The sequence below is a fragment of the Mesoplodon bidens genome (assembly GCF_964165515.1).
Source record: "Mesoplodon bidens genome assembly, chromosome: 1".
NCBI lineage: Eukaryota > Metazoa > Chordata > Mammalia > Artiodactyla > Ziphiidae > Mesoplodon > Mesoplodon bidens.
The window spans coordinates 105,330,696-105,350,944 of NC_138176.1; the positions used below are offsets into that span (position 1 = coordinate 105,330,696).

The 20,249-nt window shown below is 43.2% G+C and overlaps 1 protein-coding gene across 3 annotated transcripts in view; it reads right to left on the reverse strand.

Annotated features, from left to right (window-relative positions):
• The window catches only part of ADD1 (adducin 1), a 74,554-nt gene that overhangs the window by 35,523 nt on the left and 18,782 nt on the right, over positions 1-20,249 (reverse strand). For all 3 annotated transcript variants that reach the window (XM_081229248.1, XM_081229250.1, XM_081229249.1), the window contains exons 2-3: positions 4,750-4,964; positions 1,564-1,726 (exon numbers count right to left, since the gene is read on the reverse strand). In XM_081229248.1, the coding sequence (XP_081085374.1) occupies positions 1,564-1,726; positions 4,750-4,944 (358 nt within the window). In that variant the 5' untranslated portion in view covers positions 4,945-4,964. The remainder of the gene's footprint in view (positions 1-1,563; positions 1,727-4,749; positions 4,965-20,249) is intronic.

A 20,249-nucleotide genomic window follows, 5' to 3' on the forward strand; every position in this document is an offset into this window, starting at 1 on the left:
GGACTTCCCTGGTGGCACAGTGGTTAAGAATCTGCCTGCCAATGCAGGGGACACGGGTTCAAGCCCTGGTCCAGGAAGATCCTACATGCCGTGGAGCAACTAAGCCCGTGCGCCACAACTACTGAGCCTGCGCTCTAGAGCCCGCGAGCCACGACTACTGAAGCCCACGAGCCACAGCTACTGAAGCCCACGCTCCTAGAGCCCGTGCTCTGCAACAAGGGAAGCCACTGCAATGAGAAGCCCATGCACCGTAACAAAGAGTAGCCCCCGCTCGTCGCAACTAGAGAAAGCCTACGTGCAGCAACGAAGACCCAACGCAACCAAAAATAAATAAATAAACAAACAAACAAATAAATAAAAGGAAACTTAGATTTTTAAAAAAAAGAATCCATGTGAAAACATGAAAACCTAGTGACTACCATTCGACTTCACGATGGAAGTGTGAGCTAGTAAATTACATGTGATTTTTAACACTCTCTGGACATTAACGATATTATCACTCAGGCGAATGTCAATCGACTTCTAAGAATACCAGAGAACAGACAGGTAAATAGCACATGTCAGGTGATCTAATGCAAACCGATACCTTAAGTTGGTCAGTCAGAAGCTGATTATCCAACTAGAAACATCAGAGATTGATCCAGGGCACAGTACACAGTAGGTCACGTTAGCTGATGCTCAAGGTACCCTGGGCTCCACCTTGTCACGTTAACGTTTACAAATTCAACAGCCATGGCAAAGCGCTATCTCTGCACAACTAACTTTGCTCACATTCACCCATCCAACATTTTTCTTCTGGCTTTCTTTTGGAATTTTTCTGTTTCTCATTCATTCGCGAACAGCAGTGAGGAATGGTGGATAAGAAATGTTGGCTTGGGGCTTCCCTGGTGGCGCAGTGGTTAAGAATCCGCCTGCCAATGCAGGGGACACGGGTTTGAGCCCTGGTCTGGGAAGATCCCACATGCCGCGGAGCAACTAAGCCCATGCACCACAACTACTGAGCCTGTGCTCTAGAGACCGTGAGCCACAACTACTGAAGCCCGTGCACCTAGAGGCCATGCTCCACAACAAGAGAAACCACCGCAATGAGAAGCCCGCGCACCGCAACCAAGAGTAGCCCCAGCTCGCCACAACTAGAGAAAGCCCGCGTGCAGCAACGAAGACCCAACACGGCCAAAAATTTAAAAAATAAAATGAAATAAATAAATTAAAAAAAAAAAAAGAAATGATGGCTTGACTGAAATAAGTTCAGGCAAAATCAATGTGCTACGCCCCAAGCATTTTTTCTGATTAGTTTTTTTTTTAATTCATAAAGGGTCTGAGAAGCCACATAAAAAGTTACCTGCCTGAGAAATAACAGTCTCACTGGCTCATAAAAAAGGAGCCCTCTATAGTCAAGACATTTTTAGGCCTATCTTTTACTACAATTAAAACTCAATTTTAAAAAAAAACCTCAATTCTATGTATTACATAGTGTGTGCTCATCTATTTCACATTGGAAAATGTTAGGAAATTTTACCCGGAAAATGACAGAGAATGTATACCAAGTCAGGAACTACTCACTCATGTTTAAGGCAGCCATCCCTCCTTGCGGAGCTGCCGGGTAGACATTCGGTACATTCGTGGTCATAAAATCTGCAATCTGCTGTAAAGCCAATAGGCCTGTGGGATTCTTCCCCTTCTTAAATTGTTCCTGTATCATTGATTCCAATTCTTCACAGAAAGCCTAATAAAAGGCAAATTAAAACAATGAGATATCGTTTCTTTTCTGTTCCTTGGGAAGGCAGGGGTAACTATCGCATAGACCAATTTTCGGTTTGTTTTCATCCAGTGCTGGAAAGGCAAATGGATATTCTCATATGTCACTACCTGGAGCATAAATAAGTACATTCTTTCTGGACAGTAATTTAACAAGATAAAAGCTTAAAAATTTGAACAGGCATCCTATTCCTAGGAATCTTTTCTGAGGAACTAATCACAGATGTGCTCAAAGACTTATTCATAAGGATGCTCATTCCAGCATTACCAATAAAAAGGAAAACAGGTAACAGTCTACATTTTAAACAGTAGGGGACTGATTAAATACCCTGAGTCACCTTACAACACCTGATACTGTTCTAGGCACTGAGGACACATAGGAAGAAAACGGCTTTGCCATCAGGAACTTAAAACTTAGTAAGGAAAACACAAAAAGAAAAAATCCACAGTACAAAGGACCCTCTGTATCAACAGCATTCCAGATGACCTATATGTACAGTGTGGAGCTGTGCTTAGCAACTACCAGTGAGTGAGGCCTGGAGCCACCCATCTGGACCCCAGTCTCTTTCCTCAACCAGCAGTCACCAGCCAATGACCTTGCCTGCTTGCTTGGTCCTAACTCTGGATGGTTAAATATCCACACCCTCCCCTCTCAGCTCCCTGATCGCCTCTCCTCCGACGACTGTGTCATCCAATTCACCCCAGCCTCCTATTTCCATGGTCATGCCCTAGAGACCTGCTCATTTCTAGTAACTGGGCCCCTCTTCAGTCTCGGAGCCAAGCACGTGCTCTCCAAACACCCTCTCCTAGTGTCCAGCTCACCCTCTCTTCAACCCCATCTTGATCCTAAGACCTTATCACCATCCCGTACCTTCCCTGTGTCCTGACCTCTCTCACTCAGCTTAGGCCCTTGGTTTAAAACTATAGCCATTCCCTTGCTTACAACTTCAACTCTCTACCATTTCATCTGGCAAAATCCCAACCCCAGGTTACGTTCAACTCTTCACACCCTTTCTATTCACACTGCTGAAAGTGGCTGGGGGACAAAAACGAAGACCGTACCGCACTGTCTCACTGTAAATCCATGACCACTGACCTGAGTGCACCCTTGACATTAACCCAGGGGTCATTCTTGACTTTTCTTGCCCATGCCCTAGCCTGCTCCTCATGCCTTCTCCACACCACTCCCTGTGCCCATTCTAAGCAGATGCCTCCACCTGTTATTCCACTGAGAACAGAGAATCAGTTTGAAGGAAACTTCCACAGGTTCCCTCTCACATCTCCCAACTGTCAGCATCTGTACACACAGGGTGGGCCTTCCCACTCCTTACTGCAGTTGAACGATCCACGCTCCTAAAACCAAAAAACCAACACCGGGTACATTCTACTCAGTAAAGCCCAGGCCTTACCAGTCTTTCCTCTAGGGTCCTTTCTCTGTTCCCAGACCCCACAGCGCATGTGGGTCAGTAACATTTTGATGCTGTGTTCTTGACCCCTGTGGGTAGGGACGTGGCATCCCCAGTGCCCCCAGCACAGTGCCTGGCACATACTCAGTACTGAAAGTTTAGCTTCTTCACTCTATCCTTAGTGATTTTCACTTGGTTTCTTGTTGCTTTTACACAGGAAAACTGCTCAAGCCAAGTCTAGATGTTATCCTGATTCTTTTTTTCTACCTCTCACCTCTTCCTCCCCATCCATCAGCAAGTCCTATTTATTCCACCTTCAAAACAGAACACAAATGAGTTTACCTCTCCACCTCTACCACCACCACTCTGGCCCAAGCTACCACTACCTCTTGCTTGGAAGACAGCTTACTCTCTTGCCCGCTACGGTGCTCTCTGTATACCAACCCAGAATGAGTTACTCAAAGACTGAAGCATGCCGTTCCCATCTGCACCGTACCCTGAGCCTGGCTGACACAGCCTCTGAGGCAACTGCCCCCTCCTCCCTCTCCAATCTCATGCACCCCGCACTCCCGCTTCCTATGCCCAGACCACACTGGCTGCCCTTGGACTCTTCAAGCTCATTCCTGTCCTGGGAATTTCATGTCTGCTTCTCCCCAATCCCTGCATGGCTGGCTCCTTCCTGTTCAGAGTTCAGGTCAAATCTTCCTCACTCAGAGAGGTTTGTTCTACCCAGTCAAACTCAATCTAATCATCCAGCTGTTTCCTGCACTGTGCTTCTATTTGTTGCTTCTTGGTTATCTCCTTCAACTAGAATGTAAAGTCTGAGACTTGATCTGGGCGTTTACACAGGTGTTATACATATGTCAAAATTCATCAAGCCATATACTTAAGACTTGTGTACTTTACTGTAAGTTATATTATTGAGGAATAATATATGAATAATAATAACAACCAAACAAATAAGCTTTGTATGCTAAGTACCCAGTTCCTTGCAGACAGAGATGATCAACATTTAAAAAAATAACTCAAATGAATTATCTGCCAAGGGACACCCCAAAATATTAAGGAAATAAAACAAGAACAGATTAAAAGGATAAAAAGAATGAAGCACACACAAAGGCAGCAGCATCAACATGAAAAAACTATGAAAACAGCACTACTTTACCTAAAGATGCAAACAGAAGACGTTTGGGCACGACTGTGGTTCAAATGCCGACCATAACTAAAGGTAAAATCAATCAACAATCAGGTGTTGCTGAGACCTACTAAGTGCTCAGCACCAAGCTAGGTGTTTTGGAGGAAAGAGTAACTTTTAAATGGTCGTAATATATAAAGACTCTGGCGAAGCAGTGAGAGTGAAAAGGAGAAATGAACACCTCCTATCCTTTATGATACTGAAGATTTTTCATTTGTGTGCCTGATAACTTGAACTAAACTGAACTCTTTAACAGCCATGCACATATATATACAAGGCACTGATTTCCTGTGTTAAGGTAAACGGACTATGACACATACAACAGAGCATAAGAGCTGAAGTAGTGGGAGAAGGAAGAGGACACTTGGTCAGAGACAAAGCTTCTCTTACGGGGCTTTGCAGAATCATGGACACCCTCTTTTTTTGCTCCATCATATTGAAGTCCTGGCGAAGGTCTGGTGCCATGTTCCTCTCCCGCAAGTATTCTGGATTGTTCTCATCCACTCTGTCGAAATACCTCTCTTTGTGAGGGGCTGTGGTCGGGGGTGGTGAGGTCACCACTGCAGCCCGAGTATCACCATTCATTGCACAATCTTTCCAGGTTCCTACAGAATCAAAAACAAAAGACAGTATTGTTTTTGAATCCATGTCCAATAGCATTTCATAATGAGAACATCAGCCTGATAAATACAATCCCCAGCATGAGGATGCCCTGACTGACTGACCAGTCAGAGCTATGACGTGTGATGCTTCTTTGTGGCTTCTGAGGCACGTGGCTGATCAGCCATCGCCCACCTTTCCACCAACCAAGGGCAGTTTTTGTCCTTGCCACTGTTCTTCAGCAGACAACAGGAAAACAATCTAACAAAGCTAGTATATCCTCTGACAAACTGAAAAAATATAATTAGATATGAAAATTTTGACCACAAGATAGTTTGAAGTCGACATATTGTCCCAAACAGACAGGATCTTCTAAAAGCAGCACAGTTCATTTCTGGAGAAATTTGATTCATGATATTGTCCCCAAAAAGTACTGGTGGCAACTCTGCAAAGGATTTACCACACAGGTCAAAGGAGAGAAGCCGCTCACACATCTGTATTCATGCAAATGGGAAATGCCCTTCATCAACATCACCTTCTTGGTTCAAAGAACAATAATAGTAGGCTCTGAAAATGTCAGCATGTCCTTGAGTTTGTGAATAACCTGAAAAGATGCCCAAATGGCTCAAATTTAAACATCTGCTAACATGGCTACTTACTTTACTTTTTTTTTTTTAATACTTTATTTATTTATTTGGCTGCGCCAGGTCTTGGTTACAACATGCGGCATCTTTGCTGCGGGGTGCGGGATCTTTAGTTGCAGCATGGGGGAATCTTTTAGTTGTGGCATGGGGGATCTTTTAGTTGTGGCACGCAGGATCTAGTTCCCTGACCAGAGATTGAACCCAGGCCCCCTGCCTGGGGAGCTCAGAGTCTTAACCACTGGACCACCAGGGAAGTCCCACTTTACACTCTTTTTTTTTTTTTTTTTTTTGCGGTATGCGGGCCTCTCACTGTTGTGGCCTCTCCCGTTGCGGAGCACAGGCTCCGGACGCGCAGGCTCAGCGGCCATGGCTCACGGGCCCAGCCGCTCCGCGGCACATGGGATCCTCCCGGACCGGGGCACGAACCCGCATCCCCTGCATCGGCAGGCGGACCCTCAACCACTGCGCCACCAGGGAGGCCCTACACTCTTTTTAATCCCAATCTTTTATTTGAAATGCTGTTTGAACACACTAAATTATATTCATCTTTTAACTATAAATCTCTAAATAGCACCTTTACTAATCATACAAATAGTTCATTCTGCTTTTATAACCCACTGAATGACAGCTTTAACAATATATATATGCAATGTTTACTGAGCATCTTTTATGTCCAGTCACTGTGCTGGGCACAAAATTAATCAGATGTAGTCCTCACTTTGTGGAAGCTGGACTCACAGTCCAGAAGTGGAGACAGACTCACTGAGGAAGGCAGAGGTGCTGATCTGGAAGTCATCAGCACAGAGGTGGGGTCAGGAGAGGAGAGGAAACTGGCCAGCAGAAGCATGTAAGTTGAGAAGAGGGAGCAGAACCAGCACCCAGAACCGTTTTTGCCATATAGCTGGTACGTAACTTAAAAGTCTTGAATAAATTAAGAACAAGAAGGAAAAGATAAAGACACAAGATGAGAAATAGTCTCAGAAGCCACAGGCAGAGAGTTTTAATGGCGAGTGAGTGAACAACAGTTCCTCAAGCCACAGAGGATAAGCAACGTAGGGATTTAAAAGAGGTGATTAAATTAGCAACTAAAAAAGTAAATGGTGCTCCTTCTTACACTGTGCACAAAAATTCAGTCCAAACGGAACACAGGCCTAAATGTAACAGCAAAAACTACAGAATACTGGGCTTCCCTGGTGGCGCAGTGGTTGAGAGTCCGCCTGCCGATGCAGGGGACGCGGGTTCGTGCCCCGGTCCGGGAGGATCCCACCGCGGCTGGGCCCGTGAGCCATGGCCGCTGGACCTGCACGTCCGGAGCCTGTGCTCCGCAATGGGAGAGGCCACAGCAGTGAGAGGCCCGCGTATCGCAAAAAAAAAAAAAAACTATAGAATACTTACAAGAAAGTAAAGGAGTGAATCTAAGAGACCCTGGTTTAGGCAAAGTCTTATATGACACCAAAAGGATAGCAACAAAAGAAAAAAGATAAACTGGACTTCCTAAAAATTAAAAACATTTGTGCTTCAAAGGATACATAAAAAAGTGAAAAGACAACCCATAAAATGGAAAAAAACTTACAAATCATATATCTGAGAAAAGATTTACATCCAGAATATACAACTTAATTAAAACAACAATTAAAAAACTTGAAAGTCATCAAGTGACCTCAGTAGATGCCACATAGAACAGAACTGCCCAGTTGAGCCTTGCCTAAATTCCTGACCCACAAAATCATGAAATATGAATAATAAAATAATTATTTTAAGCTGCAAAGTCCTGGAATGGTTTGTTATGCTGCAATAGATATCTAAAATAATGTTTGTGATAAGGGGAAGGAGAATGAAAGCAGCCAGAATTGTACGCTAGACTTTGTTCTTTACCTGTATTTGATCCTCTCACCTCCCCTATTTGTCAATATACTATTGTTTTCCTCACTTTACAGATAAGGGAACTTAGGTCACCCAGCTAGGAAGTTAACATGGCTGGGATTCTAATGCAGCCCTCCTGGATGCAGAACTCCTGTTCTTAACCTCTAAGCTATGTTGTAAATGATGATGATGGTGACAGTGAGAGGAAACAATGTTCCCAAAGCAATGGGAAGGGATGGAATTGAGGGCATAGATGCCTTGAACAGGAGGATCCATCCAGGAATCTGGGGCTGGCATTATTAGCTTTTTAATGTGCATATGAATCGCCTAAGAATCATGTTAAGATACAAATTCATATCCAGTAGGTCTGAGATGGGGCCTGAGATCCTGCATGTCTCATGAGCTCCCAAATGATACCAATGCCACTGGACTCAGACAGAAATTTGAATAGTAAGGCTTTAAAGAATAGTTTATTAAAAATATATATTTTGTGGTACCAACAGCCAAAGAATCAGTTGAACATTTTTTTAAAGAAGATCGATTTGGATATTGCTTTTCTGAAATCTAAAGATATGATAGAAGTAAGAGCATACTTGAAGTGACACTATTTCAAGACTTAAAGACAAAGTATGAAAACAATCAGTGACTAAAAGGCAATAAAACAGAATTAGTGAACCAATAACCTAAAACGTAGTCTTTAAAACTTACCCTTCTCTGAACATATCCTTTAAAATGTTTAGTGTCATCTGTTTACTTTAACCTAGTTTGTTCTAAAAGAAGGACCCAAGGAACAAAACATTATTAATGGTTGTCTGACATTTCTTCATTAGATATAAAAGAAGCTGACGATTCTGAGCCAATGATAAAAACGTTCCACTTCAGCATTTCAGAAAAACAAAAAAGGGACTCCCTGACGGCCCAGTGGTTAAGACTCCACTCTTCCACTGCAGGGGGCTCAGGTTCGATTCCTGGTTGGGGACCCGCATGCCATGCGGTGCGGCCAAAAATTTAAAAAAAAAAAGGATATACAGTATTATGAGTTTTCTATTATCAAATGAGTCCTAATTTTAAGTTATTTTCATCAGTAAATAAGGACACAGGGGAACATTTTAGAGGCAACTATAGCTGCTTCCTGGTTCCCAGAGCTGACTGAAAGAAAAGAATCTTTGTAAAACCAACATGTTGATGACAAGGCAGAGATTGCTCTCATTTTATTACAAATTGCCATATGAATGGAAGAAGATAAAGACTGAAGACCAGATATGCATGTGGTCTTCCTTCAATAAGGAAGTCTATAAACTTAAATCAAAGTATACATATTCTGAGCCCAATAACCAAGAATAAACATAATTCCAACTTTTAACATACAAAACCTGTACCTGGGGACTTCCTTGGTGGCGCAGTGGCTAGGGCTCTGCCCTACCAATGCAGGGGGCCCAGGTTTGATCCCTGCCCAGGGAACTAGATCCCACATGCATGCCACAACTAAGAGTTTGCATGCAACAACTAAGGAGCCCGTGTGCCACAACTAAGGAACCTGCCTGCCGCAACTAAGAGACCCAGCGCAACCAAATAAATAAAGACACAGAGAGAGAGAGACACTCTTTAAAAAAAAAAAAGCCTGTACTTGGTTTTTGTCAATTACGGCTTCAGGTTTCACTGATGTTGTTTTTAAGTGTGTGTTAAGACAGCAAATTTTTCTAGGAAGATCTCTACAAAGAAGTCATTACTTAATCCAGATTTTTAAAAAAGAAATGGAAAAAATACAGATGCCAAAAAAACTTCCTGCAACATTATTTAGAATAATTTTAAAATAAAATAATTTAAAAAGATCAACATCCAATAATACACGAATGGCTATTAACACAATCTGCTCAATACAGTATTATGAAACTATGAATATTCTTTAGCATAATACACGAGCCTATAACATGTTTAAGTGAAAAACTATAAATTTCCTATTCTATTATATAAAGTTATCAATATTATCACTGTAGTCACATATAAACAAGATGATATAATGGCAAATAAGCTGTATTCAAGAGAAGTAGGGATTAATGTTCCTCTATCTCAATATTCCATAAAGTTGCTATAATTTAACCTGTGTAAAAATGTTAAGATTTCACTAAACTTAAAATGTTGATACTGAAATCAATGAAATCTCTGGGAACAATACTTTCAAATAAACAAACATACACACCCAGCAGAACCTAAAAGTCTGGCTGAGCCATGACAAACAAGCTCGGCCTGCCCAGGTTACATCTCGCATTCACCCACTTTTCTCCATCTCCACCCCATCACTCTAATCTAGATAATTACCACTCACCTCCTGGACACACAGTAGCCCTCCTAATTAGTTTCTCCACTTCCAGTCTCCTAGCAACCCCCACACCGATCCATTTTTCACAGTGAGGCCAGAGAGAGTTTCAAAATATAAGTTAGACCATGTCATTCATTCCCCTGCTTAAAAACCGACAGGTAATAGGAGGATCTCTGCCAGATCCTGATTCAAGTAAACTGTAAAATAAAAATCTAAAAATGATATTCGAGACAATTAGAAATTTGAACACCAACTGGACTTGGATGGCATTAAGGAACTACTGTTAAAAATTTTAGGTGTGATATTATTATGGTTATATTAGATACATACAGAAATATTTATGGATGAAATAATATGACATCTGGAATTTGCCTAAAACTTATATGGGGTCGAGGGAGAGTAAGGGTTACACAAAATAAACAAGACTGGCCATGAGTTAATAACTGCTGAAGCTGGATAAAGGATAAAGCAGGGTTCATTATACTATTCTATTTCGTATGGGTCTGAAATGCTCCATAATTTTCCTTGCTCATAGAATAAAGTGCCTCCAGACCTTTCATAAGCTGGTCTCTGTCTGCCTTCAGATGAACAAATTTCAGCATGTTCTTTCAGACAGATATGACTGATATTGGGATGAAAGTATATTTTAAGATTAACCTCTCCTTTCTACTAACACCACAGAAAATACCACTCTGCCTAGAATGTTATTTATTCTGGAAATAACAAAAAGCATGCCCTGGAATATTCTTTCTTAGCAAAGGTATTCCAGTCCCAGGACAATGCACCCTCACTAACATGTAACTAAACCCCAGATCAGAAACCAGACAAATTTCTGTTTCTCTAACATATCTAATGAGTTAATTCTAAAGCTTTGGGAGCAGATTCAATTATTTCTTGGCATCTATCTCCCTTCTGGCACAGACATTCTGCTAACTATTCCAACCATTCACATGATTTACTTTTGAATCCCTAAAAACAGAACACTCAAACCAAAGGCTGAAAACAAGAAGGTAGCCGTTAACAAAATTCTCTGGGTCAGGCGAATGCTGAAGACCTAGAGGGTCTTCTCCGTTTCTAAATGTTCTTCAAACAATCTCAGAGAGCATAAAGACTGCCAGGTGATATTGAGCTATCACGCCATGGAAAATAAACCAGGAGGTATCAAACATGCTCATACGGTAACAGAAGTGGCAGCCTCTGCTGGTGTCCCTGGCCACCTCACAGTCAACTCCAGAGAGCCTTTGGTACTGTCAATAGGAAAACAAGATAAGAGGTGACCTCTGCAGTATCTTCCTCTATTTCTATAACTCCAGGTACTTAATATATCTCCACCAGAGCTACTTTCCACATCATGTGCAAGGCAGCAGAGATAAAAAGTTACAAAATGAGTAGGAGACCACAGACAAATAAATGTAATCAAATACTCTTGGTGCCAAGAGAGAAATCTACTTACGTATCAGCAGGCCAAGTGTCCGGGGGGAGGTAGAAAAAGCAGAGAGAGGGTATTATGGGTTGAACTGTACGCCCCCAAATTCATGTTAAAGCCTTAACTCCCAGCACCTCAGAATGTGACCTTATCTGGAAATAGGGTCACTGCAGAGGTAATTAGTTAAGATGATATCATACTGGAGTAGGGTGGGCCCCTAACCCAATATGACTGGTGTCCTCATGCAAACGGGGCATTTGGGCACAGACAAGACTACAGGGAGAGGCCATGTGAAGATGAAGATAGAGATGAGCTGAGGTGAAGCATCTACAAGCCAAGGAACACCAAAGATTGCCACCAAACCAGCAGCCAGGGGAGCGGCCTGGAACAGAGGCTCCCTCACAGCCTCAGAAGGAACCAGCCCTGCTGACACCCTGATCTTGCACTTCTGGTCTCCAGAACTGAGACAATAAACTTTTGCTGTTCAAGCCGCCCAGTCATGGCAGCCCTGGGACACTGATGGAGCGGGCTACCCCAGGACGCTGATGGAAAGCTTCACGGGAAGTGATGCTTTTAGAGCTAAGCAGGTGCTTCCAGGTTGGCTTGGGGCAGGTGGCAGTCACCTGGTGAATGAACATCTCTGGGAGGGCTCCATAAGGTTTGCACCCAGAATGAAATGGCACCATCAGGCCACACTTAATTAAACAGAAAGTGGTCTCACCAAAAAAAATAAAAATAAAAAAGCGCAGCTAGGTGAGGTGATGGATATGTTAAATAACTGGATTGTGGGAATCATTTCACAATGTATACACGTATCAAATCATCACGTTGTGTACTTTAAGCATATTACAATTTTATTTTTCAATTATACCTCAATAAAGCCAGAAAAAAAGCTTAAAAAATAGAGTGGCGCCTTTGCTGTAAAGAGCGACAAGATTTTCTACAAGCTTGGCAGAGCTAACAGTGATGGCCAAGCCTAGGCAAAGGGCTGGGAACAGTGCTGCAGAGACAGTCCACACCCCGTCCAGCGCCTCAGGTAGGAAAGTGGAAGAGACAAGGAAGCCCCCGCCAGAAATCCATTACAAATTCTCAGAAACCTTCAATTGTGGAAGGGGTGCCCAGCCAGTCAATGAAAGTTGAGTCTCTAAATCTGACAAAGGAGCCCAACACTGAGTCCTCTCCCAAATAAAACAGAATACAACCATGAGTTACAACCCTCATTGCCAACATTACTAGCCTAGTTCTCCAGTTCCCCTAAAGGACAAACACCTACCTTATGTTTAAGACTCCTCTTCACAGCTTCAAGCTGAGTGTGCCCTGCTCAGGACTCAGAGCTCAGTAAAAGCCTTTAATCACTCTGATCGGATTATTTCTATTCCTGTGTCTCCAGATGTTCTCTTGAAGATGAAACTGCTCAAAAGTTCCCTTTAAGATAAGCACTGCTTACTAAGTGATAATTACTTATCTAAAGCTCATCTTTTACATGTATTAACTCATTTTTCCGAAAGATAAGGAAACTGAGGCACAATGCAGTTAAGAGCCTGTAGTGGGGTTGCTAGGATCTGAACCCAGGCTGCCCAGCTCCAGAGCACCTGCTCTTAACTCTGCCACACACTGCCTCTCACCATCATATGTCCAGGAAGCTCAAATTAGAAAAGAAAGAAAGAAAAAAAAAAAGGTAAAATTGAATCAAAGCAGTGCTTCCTAGCCTTGCCACCTGCTCTTATGCTCCTTTCATTGAGGAATTATATGGGTGGGTCCTCTTGCTTCCTCTCTCCTTTAGGATGAATGATTTGTTAACAGATTCCCAGCCTAAATCTTCCACATTTTATTACGTTTTTATATGGTTATATAGCAGCTGTTGTTTTTCTTTTACTATAGCACTTAACCAATCTTCTGATGTATTATTACAGAGATTCCAGTTACTTGCTTAAGATTACACAGCCATAGTGGAGAAGCAAGAATCTGAAATTAAGACTATGGTTTAGACACAGGGAACTCTACTCAGTGCTCTGTGGTGACCTAAATGGGAAGGAAATCCAAAAAAGAGGGGATATATGTATACATATAGTTGATTCACTTTGCTGTACAGCAGAAACTAACACAACATTGTAAAGCAACTACACTCCAATAAAAATTATTTTTAAAAAAACACTATGGTTTAGAGACTGCACTCTTTTTTTTAATTTTTTTATTTTTATTTTTTTGCGGTACGCGGGCCTCTCACTGTAGTGGCCTCTCCCGTTGTGGAGCACAGGCTCCAGACGCGCAGGCTCAGGGGCCATGGCTCATGGGCCCAGCTGCTCTGCGGCACGTGGGATCCTCCCGGACCAGGGCACGAACCCGTGTCCCCTGCATCGGCAGGCGGACTCTCAACCACTGCGCCACCAGGGAAGCCCGAGACTGCACTCTTAATTGCTTCTCACCAAATGGTCTTCCTGTGCTGACGAGAGGATTCTCCAGCCCAAGGGTCAGTACTGGGTAGTGGACAGGCCCTTGGGCTATGGGTATCAGTGGTTAGTCCCACTGTTCCACTGTATAATGTCATCACTTACGAAGTCCTCATCTATAAAGTAAAAATATTTTCCTAACCTAATGATTAAATGAGACAATGTATCTGAAAGCACCTTAGGGAAAAAATGATAAAACAGGATAGAGGCATAGTCATCATCTGCATGACTCACAAACTCCAAACCAAATATTCCCCAAATCCAGCTGAGGAGAATGCAACCAGAAAATGCAAAGGATCAGAAGAGTGACCAACGCGTGAATTTTATGAGGAGGGTGCCATAGGCCACTGTAGAGTACACACTTCCACACAGACTTGCTCACTCAAACAACCCTGAGAGTTCCCAACCTGCAGAGGGAAGAGCTCACTCTGAGTTTCAAGTTCCTGAGGCCACAAGATAAATAAAAGGCCAAATCAGGACCTGAACCCAAGACCGCCTACTCCAAACGCCACGCTCATCCATCAACTGCCACACAGGAAGTCAAAATGTGGATACTGGCTGAGAGCAGGTAGCACACCGGGGTCTACTGTCTAACTCAGCACCATCTCCCCAAAATTAGCACATTAACAGGCCTCAATAAACATCGGGTAAGTGGGTGAATGGTGGAAAGGAATACACAATCATTCTCCATTACTAATTTCACAAAATTCTGCTTTCATTCAAAAAAAATGTATCTGAAGTAACATCCACTACTTTCAGATAGCATGTGAGCAAATATTAATCAGTATACTCTTAAGTGCTTTCAAGGAGAAATTCCACAAAGGAAACTACAATTCAGATTTCAGGAGAGGAATCTGGGAGAAGTAATTTTATGTATGTGTCTCACAATTTAACAAATAACCACCACACCACAGGACGGTCTCCACTACAGTTACTATACTGATGCACATATTGAGTTACCCATGCCCAGAACAACTACATGTGGAAAAAAAGTCGAATTCAACTTTATCCTCTGACAGCATCAACCACTTTCTCTATTTTAGATCCTTCATGATACTGTTACTGTCCTTCAATTACTTTACTATTTTTATTTTTTTAACTATATTTTTGCTGAAGTAATGAAGACTTTCAAAATTTACGGGGTTTTTTTTGGTTGTTTGTTTTTTTGCGGTACACGGGCCTCTCACTGTTGTGGCCTCTCCCGTTGCGGAGCACAGACTCTGGACGTGCAGGCTCAGCTGCCACGGCTCACGGGCCCAGCCGCTCCGCGGCATGTGGGATCTTTCTAGACCGGGGCACAAACCCGCGTCCCCTGCATCGGCAGGCGGACTCTCAACCACTGCGCCACCAGGGAAGCCCAAAATTTACGGTTTTATTGAAACAAAACTTTTCCTGAATTTCATTCCATGAGGGTGCTTACAACGTAAAGGTTTGAGTTGGATTTTTGCTTATTTTTCTGGGAAGGAGGAAGAGGAGAAAGCTTGGCAGGGATGTAAGTAAGGAAGATTAAAACACCACAAAAACAGACTTCCCTGGCGGCGCAGTGGTTAAGAATCTGCCTGCCAATGCAGGGAACACAGGTTCGAGCCCTGGTCCAGGAAGATCCCACATGCTGCGGAGCAACTAAGCCCGTGCACCACAACTACTGGGCCTGCGCTCTAGAGGCCACAAGCCACAACTACTGAGCCTGCACTCTAGAGCCCGCGAGCCACAAATACTGAGCCTGCGCTCTAGAGCCTGCGACCCACAACTACTGAGCCTGCGCTCTAGAGCCCACGAGCCACAACTACTGAGCCTGAGCTCTAGAGCCCGCGAGCCACTACTACTGAGCCCGCGCTCTAGAGCCCGCGACCCACAACTAATGAGCCTGCGTGCCACAACTACTGCCCGCACACCTAGAGCCTGTGCTCCGCAACAAGAGAAACCACCGCAATGAGAAGCCCGCGCGCCACAACGAAGAGTAGCACCCGCACGCCACAACGAAGAGTATCCCCCGCTCGCCACTAGAGAAAAGCTTGCATGCAGCAATGAAGACCCAATGCAGCCAAAAATAAATAAATAAATAATAAAATGAAATGAAATCACAATAATTAGTCTAAGTAAAAATCTGCCGAAGGTAAATTTCTCTGAAAAGTGATCAGGTCAGCTGATGGAGACTGAAAACCCTTTATGCTATGAAATAATTATGAGCACACAAATTCTTAGATGGTCTCATTTTCACAAAAATAAGGACATACTATCAAGTGAAAAAAAGCAAGATACAGAGAACGATGTATTTACAGTACCTCTTGGTGGGGAAAGGAGGGATAAGAAAAATACTCATGAGCTTCCCTGGTGGTGCAGTGGTTGAGGGTCCGCCTGCCGATGCAGGGGACGTGGGTTCGTAAAAAAAAAAAAGAAAAGAAAAACACTCATATTTGCTTGTATTTGCATAAAGAAATGTAGGAAGAATGTACAAGAAACTTAAAATGGTGGTTTATACTTGTAAGGAATGGGATCTGGGTGAATGGAGGACAGAGATGGCCAGGAGAGTCTTTACTGTTCATATATACTTTTTAAAAGTTAAATTTATAAAAAAAAGAAAAATTTAAAAATAAAACACCATTAAGAACATAAATAAAATCATAAGCATCCTTGAAGGTATAAATGAACAGAGTACACAGTACCTTGTATTTCCAGCAGCATGATGACATCGAACATTTGTTTAAAGTTTAATATATATTCTGTTAAGTACTTTACTAGAGTGGCCCTATCCTGATTTTACAGGTGAGAAAATGTAGGCTCTAAGAGACTGTTTTACCCTAAGGTAGAAAGAGTAAGTTAACCAAACTCTCAAGTTGAGTTAAGAATGTATAGGGTTAATGAGCCCCTCATAGTCAGTCCTCCAAAATGATTCGGTTCGTATCAGAAGCACTTACGGCTGAATATTTCCTTAAATCAGTACCGGCTTCACTATGCAGCCACTACACACTTCCATCTTACAAAAAGCAGTGGAGTTCCTGGCCTCTAAGCACAACAGAGCACTTCATCCTATAAGGAATCAAGGGGATTTGATGCACTTCCCTTCGCACGTGAGGGTATGACAGGCAAGGTTTACTGCTGAAGAACAGGGCACTTGGCACACTGGTCTCAAAGTCTGAAGCTATTAGGGGAACACACCATCCTGCTAATTCCAAGAGGCAGACCAGGTTTTCTGCCCTTCGTCGTCTAAGCATCTTACACTGCTGTCTGGTGCACAGGAGGTGCTCGATAAAAGTGTGATGAACTGAAGAGCTGCCAGCAGCAGAGCAGCCATGAGGACCCTTAGAGCCCTTCTGAGTCAGTGCTGTAAACATCTCCATCGTAGTTTAAATCTAACCCCTTCATTTGAAAGGTAGGAAAACTGATGGGACTTCCCTGGCAGTCCAGTGGGTAAGACTCCGCGCTTCCAATGCAGGGGGCGGGGGGGTTCGATCCTTGGTCAGGGAACTAGGATCCCACATGCTGCGTGGTGCAGCCAAAAATAAATAAATAAATAAATAAATAAATTTAATTAAATAAAATTAGGAAAACTGAGGTTCGGAGAAGGGAGAAGACGGCCCTGGGCACACAGGGCATCACGGGCAGAAAGCAGCAGCCTGGTGTGTCTGTAGTCAGGCTGAGGCCAAGTCTGATGTCCACTGAGCTGCTTACTACTGTGATCCTGAACTTCTGAAGTTGTTTAACTTCTCTCTGGACCGCAGTCTCCTCACATATGAATGGGTGTTGTCATGGCAACCTTGAGGGATATCTTAAGAATCAGAAATGCCATTTGGAGAGCATTCAGCAGAGTGTCTGGTAGACAGTGGACACACATTAAAGGGTGGCTATGATTACTGGGCAAGGCTAGGGCCAAAGTGTCCTGGCCAGGCTTATGGACATTCCACAATACCAAATTGCTTCTTGCTCACATGATTTTTATGGTTGGTGACAAATAATTAAAAATTTCTGATCTCTGTCACAACTGCAACTGGTTTCAAAAATATATTAAAAAATATTTTCTAGTATATATAATTTATTTCTCATTATCACTACCACCATACACATTTCCTATGTTAATATCGAAATAACTTCTGAAGCCTTTAAAAATTCCAAATGATATTTGAAGGGGAAAATTATGAAAGTCTTAAACCATATGAAAAAAAATGGCCAAAAACAAATTGAGACAAAGGAAAATCATGCCTCAAATTGCATATATTAGTTTTTACTTAATCAAAATGGCGCCACTTCAACAAACATGACACTACTGAGGTAGAGGGGAGAATTCAAACTCTAAAAGGCTCCATCCACACTTGGGCCACAGACAAAGCGACAGATCCCACATAATTTTTCAAATGTAACTGAAGTAGAAGCCAAAGGATAACGTCATCAAATGCCTACTGCGCTCCTACCATGAAGCTAACACAGGCCAGGCACTGTTCTTCAATCTGGACGCTTGGGAGACTCAATGCACAAAACAAAGATTTCTGCCTTCAGGAAATGTATATACTAGCAGAGGGGGCCAGGCAATAAACGTGCTATATAAGTAAATCACATAGTGCCATGGAAGGGGACTGGGAAGACGCGGGGTGGGGGGGGTCAGTGGCAACATTAAGAAGGAAAGGCTCCCAGAGGTGACATCACAGGTGGTAAGGGCGACAGGCACTCCAGCAGAGGGACAGCTAGAGCCAAGCCAGGAGTGAGGACTGGCTTCTGTTTGGGAGTGGGAGAGGGGGACAAAACTAAATCCATTTATCATCATTTTCTTTAAGCACTGAGATATTTCAGTTATATTTTGGTAAATAAGCAAACAAAGATACAAGGAGGGCCACCCATACCTTACGTCCAAAACAGAACTCTTAATCTTCCCCCAGCCTAGTCTCCCTGCTTGGACTCAAACCCTTATAACTCATTCTGCATAAAAATGTAATCAGGGCTTCCCAGGTGGCGCAGTGGTTGAGCGTCCGCCTGCCGATGCAGGGGACGCGGATTCGTGCCCCGGTCCGGGAGGATCCCACATGCCGCGGAGCGGCTGGGCCCGTGAGCCATGGCCGCTGAGCCTGCACGTCAGGAGCCTGTGCTCTGCAACGGGAGAGGCCACGACAGTGAGAGGCCCGCGTACCGCAAAAAAAAAAAAAAAAAAAAAAAGTAATCAAATCAGGTCCTGCCCCTGCTTAATTCCTATCAAGGACTTCCCGTAGTCCCCAGAGTAAAATCTGAAATCTTGATCACAGCCAGCAGGGACCTTCCCAGTTTGGCCTGCAGCCATCTTTCTGCCTTGTTGTCCCAGATACACTAGCCTTCCTTCCGTCTGCAAACACCCAGCTCCTTCCTGCCTCAGAACCTTTAGACCGTTCTCTCTGCCCAGAACAAACTTATTCCAGCTACTCTGAGTGCATTACTCGGTCAAGTTTCAGGTCAAATTTCACCTCCAAATTTTGACACCAAATTTTGAGATTAGTTTCCCTTACTCCCCTATTTAGAGTCGCCCCCACTCCCAGCTCTCTCAAATCACCCTGGGTTTTCTTTCCCTTCAAGGATTTATCCCTACTTTCAGAGCACAGACTCTGGAGCCAGAATGTTTGAGCTCAAATTCCAGCTCACCCATTTACTGGCTCTGTAAGCTTGGGAAAATGTCTTAACTCCCCTGGTCTCAGTTTCCACATCTGAAATAATGAAGCTAACAAATGTACTCCCTCAAACAGTTAATGATTGTAAAATGCTTAGAACCAGTGTCTGACACACTAACTACACACACTAAGTGTTAGTTATCAGTACTGCCTTCAGAAATTCACCGTCTGTCTCACCTAATAGACTGTACCCCCTAGAGGGCAGCAGACTCATCTGTCTCAGTCACTACTGTTTCCACAAGGCTAACCCCCAGAAGGCCCTCAATAAATACACACTAAGGACCAAATACACATCCAGGTCTCACATCTTGGACTGGCAATGCTAATCCAAGTTTGGATTCCAGAGGCATCTAAGAAAAGCCTTTGCCTTTGCCTCCTTCAATCACAACTGACGTACGACTGAAGAGACTCTGGGGGTACAAGCAGCTACTGAACAGACTCCAAATCCCAGTCTACCACTCACAAGGAGGTTCCAGACTGCACACCAACAATCTGTATATCAAACTGGGTTTTGTGTTTTGAGTTACCTGGGTATTATGTTTCCAAGAATTACGTCAATTCCCAAAGTTGGTACACAAAGCTAAAGCTGTATCTGTGTCTAGCTGAGTGGTTTTGGAGACTCAAGCAAGTATAACTCCCAAAGGTCAGGAAGTAAGAAAAGGAGAATTCTAGACTTAACAGTACTAGAGTGAGGCCCACAAAGACTGCAGAGACCCAGCTGAGCAAGTAGGAAGCACAGGTTGACCAGCCACATGTGAGTACAGAAAATTCTACGCAGATTTGATAAGGAAGAAAAAAGCCACTCTGCAATCTAGTTAAACACATCAGGAGGGACTAACAACATTAGCCTAAGATGAGAATGTTTTTACCTTGAATTCATACTTAGCTAAGCAATACTATCATGTCTAACCAGAACTTGATCCAGTTTTGAAATGAACAAATAATTCATTCTTTCCCAAG